We start from the raw sequence: 14,197 nt of genomic DNA, 5'->3' as shown, positions 1-14,197 counted from the left end.
TTATTTTATGGCGTTTTATAACGACGGTTCAGTAGCGAAGCAAAGCCGTTTTTTATAACTTAACCGCGGAAGGGTTTAATCTGTGCCAGTTAAAAACCCTTGAAACATTGAAAGAGCTGTGGCCGCGGTATAATATGATCGCTGTAAACGTGATCATGTCGGCATGGTAAAAAATTATTTTTTCTAAATGATCTGTAAACCGTTCAGTTTTATCCGGTTTACAAACGTAGAAGGTTGTAAACTGAAGTTTAAGTGTCACAAAAATCTTTAAAATGCCTATGCTGTATCAAGTTAAATTTGATAAAATTTGTGTCGGCATAAAATCTATTTTATATGACATTTATCGCCAGTGAACTTTCGTGATCGCTCGTGCGAAACGTTGTCTGACGTACATTCCTTCGAAATTTGGAGCCGGCGGGGGAAAATGGCTTTGTGACTCATATTTCGTTACTTTACCCTCGGTCTGCATTTTACCCCAGGTCTGCAGTCTGCAGTCTGCATTTTACCCTCAGTCTGCATTTTACCCCCGGTCTGCAGTCTGCAGTCTGCAGTCCGCAGTCTGCGTTTTACACTGACCGCTTAAATATCAAGAAGTTGCCACCAAAATTTAGAAAAGTTGCTTGCTCTCTAGAGTGAATTTTGTGTTTTCTAGAAATTGAAGTGCTTGCAGGTTTACTAAGAGTTTCCCCAGCGTTTATTACTCGCACTTTAAATACCAAGATGGCCGGCGGCAGGCTCTATGTTGCAGCGAGTAACCGCTGGATTTAAGCGCCCGTTAGATAGAAAGCCGCTGTCCAGATTTCGCGGGCGTAAAGCAAGTGTTATTTTATTGTCATTTTATTGTATATCCTTAGTTTTAATAATATCAGTTTTGATAAAACCAGTTTTAATAAAATCCATCGAAATGAAACAACCTATTATGGTTTGGATCGGTTTTACATCAATTTGTTGCTCAAAAGTTGCCAAGGAAGGCAAAAGTTGCCTTAGGTTGCTGGTACTACAAAAAGTTGCTCAAAACGCTAAGTTGCTCAAAAGTTGCCGAACACAATCTATTTATGCCTACCCGGGACCCCGGGACCCCGGCCCCGTGTTTTCCACTAATCCTTTAAGTTGAATCTTGTCCTCCAAATAACGGCTACGAAGGAGACTAGGAATTTGAAGTTATAAAGCCAGATTCATTGTTACAATGAAGGAATGGATCTGTTTCTAGAAAGCTGTGATCCCCGGGGCATAACCCCCCCGGGTTGTGATCCAAGCGACACCCGACAATTCTTTGAAATCGAAAGCAGTGCGGGGCTTTCCCTTTCATGGTTAAGTGGCTTGCAATTGTTCTGTCACGACTTAAAATGGAAACTGAAAGCGAAGAGGGAAAAATTTATTCCGCTCATTACATATTCGCCTTGCAGGTTTTTTAAAGATGTTCTTCTTTGTTCGATTCGGTTCGATATTTACAGCAAAACATTCCCCACAAACGCACCTACCGTTTACAGCTTGTCACGCAACGTAACGCAGTGCAATTAAACACAATTGCATGTTAAAAACGAGAAACAGAATTATCGTTTCTGGCTTTTTCTAGAACAGGAAAATATCTTATTCAACTGTAAATATTTTTAAAAAATGCAAGTCATTGTTGATTTCATCGTTTTAAGCGCTGCTGAGCTTTCTTAGAAAAGGGGGTTTTCCCCGGGATTTATCCCTGTTACAGTTTCGGTTTGACTGCCATTTATTAAATTATTTCCTGCCTTGTGCTTCAGTCGGTACGATTACACTGAAAAGTCATGATGAGTTCCCTGAGAGCTTGGATTTTAGCCGTGTTGGTGGTTTGTACACTAAAAAGCTGTTTGGCTGCAATATCCAGACCTCAAAAGGCTCAACAACTACTCAAATACAACTTAGAGACGAAGAAGTTTGTACTGGACTTCCATTGTTTGGTAGAAATATCGAAGCTTTATGGGCCTATTGTGATAGTTAGCGCCGTTGGAGATGCTCGAATTGGTAAATCAACAACGTTAAACCTTATTCGCTACTTCTGGGATGAAAACAGCCTTAAACCCTTTCACGAAGCCTTCGTGACTGGCAATACAACAGTCCCTGTCACGCACGGCGTTTGGGCTTTGATAATTCCAGCCAGAACCCCGGATGAGAGTAACGCAATCCTGCTGGATGTAGAAGGTTTGAATCTGGGAGACGATGCTGTGACGACCCATTTAAGTATGTTTACCGCCCTTGTGTCGTCATCAGTCCACATATTCGCCCGTGACGTGGTACACAATCATGTTCTGGATTTCTTGTACTTTATCTCGAGGCTCACTGAAATGATATTCCCGGATGAGAGATTCGACAATTTTCCACACCTGGGTATGGTAGTGCGCGGAGCACTTGAAACCCCACCAGGGTACACACTGGACGAATACGTCCAAGATTTTATCCTTGGGCCCGGCTGGACAACAACGACGGAATGCGGGAACAGAGAGAGACCATCGGAAAATATTTCTCGAGGAACAAAATATCCGCAAATCAAATCCCGTACGTTCAGGATATTACGATTTTCAAAGACATGCGTAAATTCAAGAAAACTGATTTTCATAATGCGATCTTGTCCCTGGTGGAGCAATTCAAAAAATCTCCTCCAAAAAAATCCTTAAAAAGTGATCATTTGATGGATGGAGAATCACTAGCCGGGTTTATAAAGGAACTTTTTCACGCTATGAATAACAATTCTTGGATGGATTTTAACGATGCTTACCTAATGTTGGAAGGAAAAATTTGCGCGGAAGCTTATGACAAGATTGTACGGCCTGTTCTGGATAAAACAGCAAGCGAAATTGGCGCTATTTTGGAGAAGACGATGGCAGAGTTCAAAATTAAGTGTGCTTTAATAGAAGAGGTGGAGTCAGCGAGGGAAGAGTTGCTTGCAGCCAAGGAGAAAGCAGCTAAAATTGAAGGGCTTAAGCAAAAGGCGGAAGAAGAAGAGAAGCTACGGGAGGAAAAAGAAGCCGAAATGGAAACTGCTCGTGAAAACTGGGAAAAACAAATGGAAGACAAAGATGAAAAGCTCAGCAAAGAAGTTGAGAAGCGAGAACAATTGCAAATGCGAAATAAACGGCTGGAAGAAGAAACTGAAAGTAAGTCACGGAAAATTTCCGAACTGCAATCAATGCGTGCCCAAGAGGGAGGAGGTGGGGGCAGCGCGGAACAGTTTTTTGGCTCTTTAATCGGAGCTGGTATGGCTACCGCAGCTTATTTGTTTAGTGACCAGCGGCTAAAGCAAAACGTGACCCTACTGCCTCACTCTGAATACGACAGTGTTTGCCTTAGTGGGGTGAGCTGGAAATGGAACAAGACTGCGAAGCAGCGATACGGCCTGGATGGTGAGGGACGCGGCGTGATAGCACAAGAAGTGGAAAAGCTGTATCCATTCGCTGTAACAAAGAGAAGTGATGGCTACAAACAAGTGAACTATAAGTTGCTTGAATTAATGATAAAAACAGCACGGTCACAGCGTCACTGTGTTAGTTGTGGCTCAAAATGAAGCACAAAATAAAACTAGATTTCCTTTGTTACATCGAGTGACCATACGTTCTGAAAATAAGGCCTAGGTTTGATGTTGTTAAAAAGGGGAGTGGGGGAATTATAGGAAGAAATTAGGCATTTTAAAAATAATTGAGTCCACATTTGGAAGGGATATTATGTTTAAGTTTAAGGTGCACATAAAATAGGTTATCACAAGGACTCTTAACACAAAACTAGTTGTGCGGTCATCAAATAAGCATCAGTTATTCCCTGGACATGCTGTAAGAGCTAAAAATACAATAAGGCTTCACATTTGGGAGTTATTTTGGGGAGAAAATATCTTTTACAGGAACTAAATCTCTATTTAAGCCCACTGTGGCTCATTGTCAAACGAATTTTAGATATTTTGCTAAGTTCTACGAGAACCGAATTATACCATGAATAGCGTCAGAATATTGTCTAGTCCAGCTTCCTTTACGCTGTTCACGTCGAAGAAGTTTTCATTTTGTTTGCTTGTTAGATCTTGTTAACTTGAAAGCTTGTGGTCTCGTTTAAAGTTAAAGAAAGAAATAAGTATAAGTAGGCTGAGTCTAGGAACTGAATCTAATTTTTTGATAGTTAAACCCGTTTCGTGATTGCTAGTTCAGCTTTTTTATATCAACCACCCCCGTTCGGATTACAGGCGTGTATTTCTCAAATCTCCCGAAGCCATTTCGGGCCCAAAAAGCTACATTGTTTGCGTAATGTTTACCAAGAGAGGTTAAGGTTTTGTTGATTTTGAAAGTGAGCAATCAAACCTTACATTGCAAAACGTTGAAGGATGTTTTATGGCCTGTGCTACGCCACCATTTGATTGAAGTTGAAGTTATAATAAAAAGCTCTCGGGCCCAAAATGGCTTTAGGACGTTTAAGATTTCATAATTAACAATCATAATTATGTCACAATTCATAAGTTTAAAGATATTCATAGGTTAATGCTTTGTCATTTCGTCGCTTCAGTTGATTTTAATCCGTTCTAAGATTGACGTCTTTTCCGTCAAAACGTCGCTTTTTAACAAGTTTATAAACTGCAGATTTTTTTACTATGTACACTGACTCTGATTACAGTTATCATTTTCGTATTTAAATTAGTACGGAGAACTCAGCGATAGCCGAATCTCTGAACCATTCGTTGTTGATTGATTTAAATAAATCTTTGTCGCAGCTATTTTACTCAATTATTTGTTCAACTTTGTAGTAATATGGGTCCTCCTCGTCAGCGGTCTCCTGTTCTTTGTCATGCTCTCCAACTAGTACCAGGTATCCCCGGTCATATTCAGGTCCAGTCTCCGCCTTGTATATGAAGTCAAATGAAACAAGAATTAGGATATATAAGGACGTGCGTCAAGTCATTGTATAGGTAGACATCATTTCTGATCTACTTGTGGCCAGCATGCGACACATTTTCCTTCTATTTTAACTTCAAGTATCAAGGTTTGCTCTTCAAAAGACAGTCATCTTTTGAGAAATGGAGCGTTTTTCTTAAAATTGTCGGTATGAAACCAAATACAAAGTAATTTCAATTGAGCAATCAAAAACGGCAGTGAACGCAATAAGCCAATCGGGACTCAAGGGAAATTTGCAGCCGGTATCAAGCGCGGGAAAACACGCAAACCAATAACGCTTGGTTTTGGTTTAGCTTCTTATTGGTTCGCGAAAAAAAAGAAAGCAATGTGCTTACTCTTATTGCATGTAGAGTTCGGGAAGCGCAAAAGCAAATATACACAAGTTCTTTCGAAAGAAATAAAACCACTCTATACTACTTTGGTTAATAGTTCATCGCATTGTCTTAAATATTGCATTCGTAACCCCGCTAATGGACAGCCGACACCTGTCCTAAGTGGACAGTTAGTCATGGTCCCAGCCACATACAAACACGTCAACCCGCGTTAACGAGGTTAGATCATTATTTAATTTTCCCAACAACAACTATAGGAAATGTACGAAGACCAGTAAAAGGAAATTCATATGTTGACATCAGGGCTTAAAGGGTTAATACATCATCAAATTCTCCCAACTAGTAATATAAGAAATGTATGAAGATCGGTAAGGAGAATTCATACCGTAGATTGATGCTGTTTCACTAACGGATGATAAGCCGGCAAGTACCCTACATTAGAAGTTGTTTCATTTTTCTTAAGGTCCTGGTACATTGATGGGTTGGCGTACACTTCTCCTTCACCCCAGGCACCCTCGTTGGCGCCTTTTGCGAGGCCCTGGTACGCAGGTGGTTCCCACTGACCATGCCCTGTTGATTTCCCGTCACGCTCTAGGAGCTGGTAAATATTGTCTTGGGTCTGATAAATGTGATTTTCCGGTCCGTCGACTGAAAAATAAAGAGCAAGCCAATATTTTGAACAAAAATTTGACAAACATTGAACCATTATCTTGCACTATCTTTATTCACAGTTTCCCGTAGATGGCAGCTAATTTGAAAATTTGGAGACGTGACTTGCTCGTTCAGTCCTAAGCTAAATTTAATAGAGAAGTACCGTTTTGAAAACCGAGAAAAAAATAGTAATGACAAAGTCTTAGTTATGAAAGGATTCACTTACTATGACTGGTACTATCACTGTTGATTATGGCTTTTTTCCTGGCGAAAAATAAAAATTATTAGTGTCGATCCTTATAACACCTTTTATTATACCCCCAATCTCAAGCTTGATAAAAGGAAGTAATTTTATTTTTAATCACTAAGTTTCAGGGCCGTAACTAGCAAGAGGCAAGACGAGGCACTTGTCTCGTCTAGATTTTTACTCAAAATTAAAAACAAAATACTTTTAGTTGGGAAAATAATCCCCAGTTGAACGAGATTGTTTTTCCTGAAAAAATACCCCATGTAAAATGCTGAAAATAGGGTTTCTGAGCTTCTAAATTTCAAAATTCTCTGGCTCTCTGGGGTAGCGTGCCCCCAAACTCACCAAGCGGCTCACGCCTTCGGCGCTCATAACGTTTGCCTCGTCTATGCCAAAAGTCTGGCTGCGGTCCTGAGTTTAACACGTTTATTACACTGTTTTATTGCTACTCACTAAGTTTAGTTGGCTTTTTCGTATTTTTTTTTTGTATTCGAAAATATTCGTATTCGAATTCGTATTCGAGAGCTTGCGCTGAAAGGTTTTTTTGGATAACAACAGAAACGTTGCGAAATCTTCTAAAACGATATCCCCAAAACACTTCTTTCCTCCAGTGTACCAATAGATAAAACGCGTCTACATACAGCGAAAATAGTCCCAATACTGATTAACTTACGGTCTTTTCCACTTTCTCAAGAGATACACTGTTAGTACAGACAGCGCGGCGACAGCAACAAGTGTGCACAGCACCGAAACAACAACAACTGTCTTGTTTCTGTTATTACTGCCGTCACGTGATGTGTCTATGATTCTGTCTTTCCCAGGGCTGCGCCAGTCGGTCGTTGCCATGGTGAGTTCACTGGATGTCTGTCCAGGTTCAGTTTCAGGTGATGACGTTGTTTCTGTCTCTTTTGACATTGTGGTTGAATCTGTGTCGCCATATGAAGTTGTTCTTTTGATTGGTTTTGTTGTAATTTCCATTGCTGTTGTTGTTTTTTTCGTTGTCTTCGCTTTTGTTGTTATTTTTGTTGTTATTGTTGTTGGATTTGTTGTTGTTGGTTTTCTTGTTGTTGGTTTTGTTGTCGTCGCTTTTGTTGTTGTTGGTTTTCTTGTTGTTGGTTTTGTTGTCGTCGCTTTCGTTGTTGTTGGTTTTGTTGTTGTTGTTACTGGTGTTATTTTTACTAAAGAAATAAAAAAGAAAATAATTTAATCTAAATGACAATGACAGAGAGAATTCTCATGCGCTCAATGTTCGAGAACTATGGTCCATGAGAGCATCGACCATGACGTAGCCTGTAGTGCAACGTAATGAAAATTTCAGAAAATCCACATTGTAACCAAAATCCGGTAAATTGTGAAATGTCAACTGGAACAATTCGGGCAAAATTACTCACACCTTCGACGGCTCCAAATATGAAAAAACTGCAATCTTACGAGCTGTGACACGGACGCGCAACTTCGTTTTCACTTAATGTCTACGGTAACTTATCGTATAAGAGTGTAGACCATGGATAAATGTGTTCAATTTGTCTTGTGTTTCAACAATCTCAGTCTATTCCTTGCTGTCAGTGCCATTATTTACCTATCTGAGTTCCAGCAGTCTTGAACATAAAGCATGACGTAAACTCTTTTCCTCCCTTCCCTTTCTCCTTGCACTTCACGTTAATGATGATCACGCTTCCAGTTATATGCGACACCGCTGAAACATACCACTGCAAATTAATAAAGTTGTTGGTTAAGGTAAAAGGTAAAGCCTGCTGTCGAGCCAAGTGGCTCATCTGGCCGGAGCTTATCCCGGTTTCTGAAGCATTAAGCGACCAGGAGTATTGCTACTTCCCCCTGGATGGGATGCTAGTCCATCGTAGGGTTACCCCCCAGCAGTAAATTCGTCGGTACCCAATTATACACCTTGATGGAGAGAGGCACTATGAGAGTAAAGTGTCTTGCCTAAGAATACAACGCAGTAACCCGCCCAGGGCTCGAACGAGGACCGCTTGATCCGGAGTCCGGCGCACTAACCATTTGGAGCAAATTAAAAACTTGAAGCAAAAGAGGAAGTTGTCGGTGAACAAGGTGTTTCACTTGTATACAAACGTAGCAACCATTTCTTTAAACGGTAAAATTACCTTTAAGAGGATGTCTTTCCCTATTTTCGAGCCATAAAACTTTTGCTGGATGTTTGTGAGGTTTTTCCATCGTTCAAACCCTGACAAGTAAAGAGCCGTTTGCATATTGCACCATTCCATATCTTTAGGTTTGACACGGCAAAATTTCATCTTGGGATCGGATGTTTTTTGGAAATTGATAAGTGGCGGAGTCCAGTTCTTAGATTTACAAACATCATCTTTACCATGTCTACCGTCATCATCATCATCATCATCATCACCGCCACCTTTAACTTCGAGACGCCCTCCACAACCTAGCAGAGTGACAACCAAGATCAAAATATTAACTCTCACTAATGATTCCCATACATTTCTTTTAATGTTTGTTCTGAGAAATTGACGGTACATCATGAGAATATCTCCAGTTGATGACTATCTGATGACAAAACAATCGCTTCACGCCATCTTAGCGCGAGAGAGGGCAAAAAATAAAACCCATCCAGCACAAGCGTCCCACACTCACGATTCGAGAAATCGATCGAATAAATGATTTATGTGAGCGTATGAATGATTTATGTAAGCGTATGAATGATTTGCGTAAGCGTATGAATGATTTATATGTAAACGTATGAATGATTTATATGTAAGCGTATGAATGATTTGCGTAAGCGTATGAATGATTTATGTAAGCGTATGAATGATTTATATGTAAGCGTATGAATGATTTATATGTAAGCGTATGAATGATTTGCGTAAGCGTATGAATGATTTATATGTAAGCGTATGAATGATTTATATGTAAGCGTATGAATGATTTGCGTAAGCGTATGAATGATTTATGTAAGCGTATGAATGATTTATGTAAGCGTATGAATGATTTATGTAAGGGTATCGAGTGGGACGTGACTACTTGAACGCTCGACGAAATAAAATTTTACCTTCTTTTCAATAAAATGAAGAAAATGTACTCACCTTGCTTGTTTTCTGTTGTCCTTTTGGGCTATATATTTCATCATTTTTTTTTGGGGGGGGGGGAGTTGAGGTTTTTGTCGTAGCCTTTATAGAGGGGCGTATCGAAAACACGCCTACATAAATCATTCATACGTTACATACATCAGTTATTCGATCGATTTCTCGAATCGTAAGTTTGGGACGCCTGTGCATCGGCCAGCTGAAAATACAAGGTTAGATGGGGAATGAAATCAAAGATCTCTTCGAGATATCGACTTTTTTTGCATGAAGTTAGTATGAGTAGAAGGTTTATCCTGGGCATTGTTGTTCGAACATATCATGGAAGAATTCAAACGTCTTTCAGTTCAAGCATTTTTTATTTTCGCGGAGTAAATGCTGTATTTGTCAGTCGCGACAACTGGGTGCTTTGCGACTCATATACTTTGGCTTGGTTAAAAAAGGTAAACTTTGACGTTTGCCTTTAACATGTTTAATCGAAATAGTTATTTCCTTTCGAGTTAGAAAGATTTCTACTCGGCCTAATGCAGAAAAATAACGTCTGATCGCAGGTTAGGTTACGCACGACAGAGTTACCTTTTGTCTCGTCACGCAATCTTAACCCCACATTGAGAAGTAAATTTTCGTTTGGATATTACCAAAAGCCGCTTCTCGCGTTATTCTTTACCTTACAGCTACACATGCCATTTCTAACGACTACATTTCCAGCAAAACAGTTGCTGTTATTTTTCTAATGGCGATCGATGCATTTACTTCTGAACAGAAGAAACGTTTAACGTTTACTGCTTACACCGGAAGTAATTTCACAACAGGCTACAAAAACACTTATAGATATCACTTAACACATTTAATGATGTTGCAATTAGTGAAGCGCACTAATGACGTCACAGAATTTGACCCCCGGTGTGAGTCAAAATTCAAACAAACAAACCGCTCTCTGTAAGAGCAATGTATGGTTGGCGGGCACTTTGGAGGCATATTTAGCGATTGTTTCACAAAACCATGGCCAGATTGGCTCGGATTTCGAGAGAAAGCCTTACCTGTGCAACGTAGAAAGCTCAAACCGTGGTTTGAAACAAAAGGTTTGTCAAACAGAGCGATTATTCAATAAATGTGTAAAATGTTTTACTCTCAGTTATTGAATGGATTATAAAGGCCCGATTTGCTGCCGGGATTTGCTGAAAGAAAACATTTATTTTTATGAGAAATGCAAAACGTTTACACTGTTCTTAGTGGCACATTTTCCAACACAACAGAGCTAACCTCAGATTTATGCCACCACAAAATTACACAAAGAAACGCTCGTCCGATCGGTCCCCTTGCCTGACCCGAATATTTTAAGAGGTCAATTTCGTTACACAATTGTGGCGGCAAATCCGCGGCAAATACCAATTAATATACACTGATCGAGCTCGGCAGCTGTAGCTGCAGTCTGTAATAGTAATGGGGATAAATAACAGCTTTATTAAAATCAAACCCGCCGTCAATTCCATTAGAAAGGCGTTTGAATAGCATAATATTTTCGCCCTCTATCTATCATGTGTCGAAACAGATCGGATGACCGGCGATCAGTGCCGTCAAATTCGGTAAGAATTCTGAATTTCTTGCAACCGACGATCTTTCCGGTGCCTAAATGAAGCAATCCTTCGCAATTATATAATTCGATAGTAATTCGCTATCCGCCGCTTAAATTTCTCGGTAGCCTGAATAATTTTGCAGTGGGAATCAAGGTGTTATTGCCGGATCTTCGACTAATAAATTCAAATTTTGGGCCATTTTTTGGATACCTTCAATCTGTTTTCACTTACTAAAGCAAAAATGTTTGGAATCTATCATTTTTCGAGCCTTTCGAGAATCTCGGCCTCCATACAAAGCCTTTGCCCAAACTAAAATTGTTGTCCGACTCACGCGGGGGGGGGGGGGGGGTATCATGTGGCGAAATCTATTTTTAGTAATAGTGCGCTTCGCTAGATGATGTTACAATTCTAAATTGTGCAACTCAGCAGAAATAATCAATTGTCACGAAATGAGATCCCTTTGGTTAACTATTAGAAACGTTTTAGTGTGTGAAAGACTTGTACGAGTACAAACTTGCGTTGTTAATCGTTTTAGGTTAAATTAATATTAGCGCCTAAAGACTTGTACTAGTAAAAATTGCGTTCTTAATCGTTTTAAACTTCACTGCTTTCGAGCGCTGAATTGAACCGCTTACATTCTTAATTGGTTATGTGACGTAAGATTTGGGCTACTCACGTTTTTGATTCTTATATAATGTTTGTAAATTTGACAAGTCACGTTTTTTCTACAAGAACGGAAGTGCTGAAGCACAATTGTGCAACTCAGCAGAAATAATCAATTGTCACGAAATGAGTTTCCTTTGGTTAACTATTAGCAACGTTTTAGTGTGTGAAAGACTTGTACGAGTACAAATTTGCGTTGTTAATCGTTTTAGGTTAAATTAATATTAGCGCCTAAAGACTTGTACTAGTAAAAATTGCGTTCTTAATCGTTTTAAACTTCACTGCCTTCGAGCGCTGAACCGCTTACATTCTTAATTGGTTATGTGACGTAAGATTTGGGCTACTCACGTTTTTGATTCTTATATAATGTTTGTAAATTTGACAAGTCACGTTTTTTCTACAAGAACGGAAGTGCTGAAGCACAACTATAGAGTGACACTTACAAGTCACGCGCTTTGATCACCCACAGCGGAAAGTATTCCCTTGAGAGTTAACAAGAATGCAATCCCTTCCGGTTCAGATTTGAGTCCACTAAACGCTATTCTCCTACTTTTTGCTTGTAAACAAGCAAAAAAAGTCGAAAAAATCAGGGTCAGCCAGGGTTTTTAGGTATACGGTATACAGGGGGATTTTAAATTGGGTATACAGTATTTTTACGCCAAAATTAGGCCTTTTATGGGTATAAAGTATACTGTGTTTTTCGGTATTTGATATTTTGTATGATTTTGAGGGGGAATTTTGGGTATGCTAGGTACATGTTTTCAGGTATATTGGTATACCTCGATATACCACTTTATTCTTCCCCCGGCTGACCTTGAAAAATGGATATGCCAATTGTTTTCAGATCAAATTAAATATATCATGTCCATTTCTGGAATGATCGATTAACGCTTTCGGACTCTCAATAGATCCTCTGTAAAATGTACAACCGAACCAGGCTATTTCTGACAGTTACTTTGCCTTTTGTTTTCATTTCGGCGGCTTGAAAGAACCCACAGGAGGAAATCCTTTTGCGTTTGCAGGCTATGGCTTGTCGGTTCCCGGACCAAAATTAATATAATAAGATCTACCCCCATAATAAACGAATAGGAGAATAGAACCTTCCTATAATTGTAAATTTCGGATCTGCCCCGTCGCTGAAGATAGCAAATTTCGCAATATAAAACTTGACATACCTGTTGACCCTTGCCCAAAGGCATCTGAGTTAAGCTCCTGCAAATTCACACATTTTCCCAAATGAACCAGATATATCGGGTAATCATCCTTACACTCACATGATCCACAACAAGAGTTTGAAGACAAGCATTTTGCTCTGGTGTCAGTCGAACGAAATTTTTTACAGGAATCAGCGAAGGAAGATGGCTGACCGCTTGCGAGACATTTGGACACGGCTGTGTGATTAGGATTCGTGAACTTGTCGTTCTGTTGCAATCTCGTCACGTTTACACTTGAAAAGGAGTTCACCTTTGCCGATAGAAGTAGCATAGCCAAAGCTAGCAGTGTCATGGTCGTCTCCATGATAAGTTCTCTATAGAATTGCGATTTCACTCTAGTGACTTTAATTTATAGAAGCAACAATGTACTAAGCTCGAGTTTGGAATCAAAACATGCGAACTCACGTGAGGTGTTACGCCTTGTCTTGTTAAAGCTCATTTCCTAACATGTTGACATGTTCTCGGTTTTCCCTCGTAAGGTAAAATACCTGATAAAGGAACGGCAAGCTATTTTAAGCGATTGTCGGTTATGATATACTCTACTTCTAGACCGGAGATACGTCACGTTAGTTGGTATTTCGTAACCTAACCTGAGATCATGCCCTCCCTCTCTACTTATTTCTCAGCGTTTAAAGCAACCATCCCTGCTGTTATCACCTAAACTGATTGACCTTATTTTTCATTGGGGTTGAAACAGTGGGGATCTGAACCTCCCACTTCTCCATTTTGCGTACCGGTCGCATCGTGACAGAGCTAATCGAGAAAAAGTCAATCACTTTTTGGTGCAAAATCGGTGCTTAAACAGGCCAAAACACCTGTAAAAGATCGAGGTCCTCTTTTCAGGGTTTACCAATGTTTTAATCAAAACTTTTTTGGTCTAAAGGAAGGACGGATACGGTAGAAAGAGGTGGAAATAACAAAGCCGGGAAAAACGAAAGGAAAAGGAGCAAGAAACAAATGGAAACGATTTCGCAAAAAAAAAAAAAAAATGGCTTATGCGCATGCGCCAAAGTACAATTTTGAACATTTTTCTATGGAATTTTCATCAAAATCTTGCTGCATTGTGAAAACGTGACTTTTAAGCAAAGTTAAGGGAAATTCAGGAACGTAGCATCAAAAATTCAGTTAAACGGTAAAAAAAACCCTAGCCTGTTTTTGGAGAAATTTAGCACTGAAAAAATAACGTAATAAACAAACTGGAAATTGTACGTACCAGTAGCTGACAAGATCGGTGGCATAGATAACACTCTCCTGTGTTATTTTAGAAAGTGTAGGAAGGCCGTACAAATACGCTAGTCTTGAACTTTTTGGGGCACAGGGAACCGCGATCGGCCTTGGTAGATTCTTGCGAACCACACCCTCTACATGTTGTTCCTTCTCCAAAAGTGGACAAACAATCGACGACAATTTTCAATTTGCCAATGAAATTCAACAGACGCCAATCAACGGTGGTGATGTTGTGGTCTCCTATGATGCAACTGCGCGTTTTACGAATGTGTCAGTTGACGAAACCATCCAGATCTTAGCAAACTACGTGACCGTGA

General features: G+C 39.8%; 1 protein-coding gene across 2 annotated transcripts; it reads right to left on the bottom strand.

Annotated features, from left to right (window-relative positions):
- Positions 1–3,733: 3,733 nt before the first annotated feature.
- On the bottom strand, positions 3,734–13,056 carry LOC144667151 (uncharacterized). 2 transcript variants are annotated; one of them, XM_078528543.1, is made up of 7 exons: positions 12,615–13,056; positions 8,252–8,544; positions 7,708–7,837; positions 6,802–7,306; positions 6,108–6,145; positions 5,616–5,878; positions 3,734–4,845 (listed from the first exon to the last, which is right to left on the bottom strand). In XM_078528543.1, the coding sequence occupies exons 1-7, from the start codon at positions 12,955–12,957 to the stop codon at positions 4,723–4,725; spliced, it is 1,695 nt and encodes a 564-aa protein (XP_078384669.1). In that variant the 5' UTR covers positions 12,958–13,056; the 3' UTR covers positions 3,734–4,722. The 2 variants fall into 2 exon arrangements, with proteins under 2 accessions (XP_078384669.1, XP_078384670.1); XM_078528544.1 differs by having other exon boundaries at positions 6,802–7,258.
- Positions 13,057–14,197: the final 1,141 nt, after the last annotated feature.

This window comes from Oculina patagonica, chromosome 10 (genome assembly GCF_052425735.1).
Source record: "Oculina patagonica isolate OP01 chromosome 10, crgOcupat, whole genome shotgun sequence".
Taxonomy (NCBI): Eukaryota; Metazoa; Cnidaria; class Anthozoa; order Scleractinia; family Oculinidae; genus Oculina; species Oculina patagonica.
This window is presented reverse-complemented; position numbering and strand designations above follow the sequence as displayed.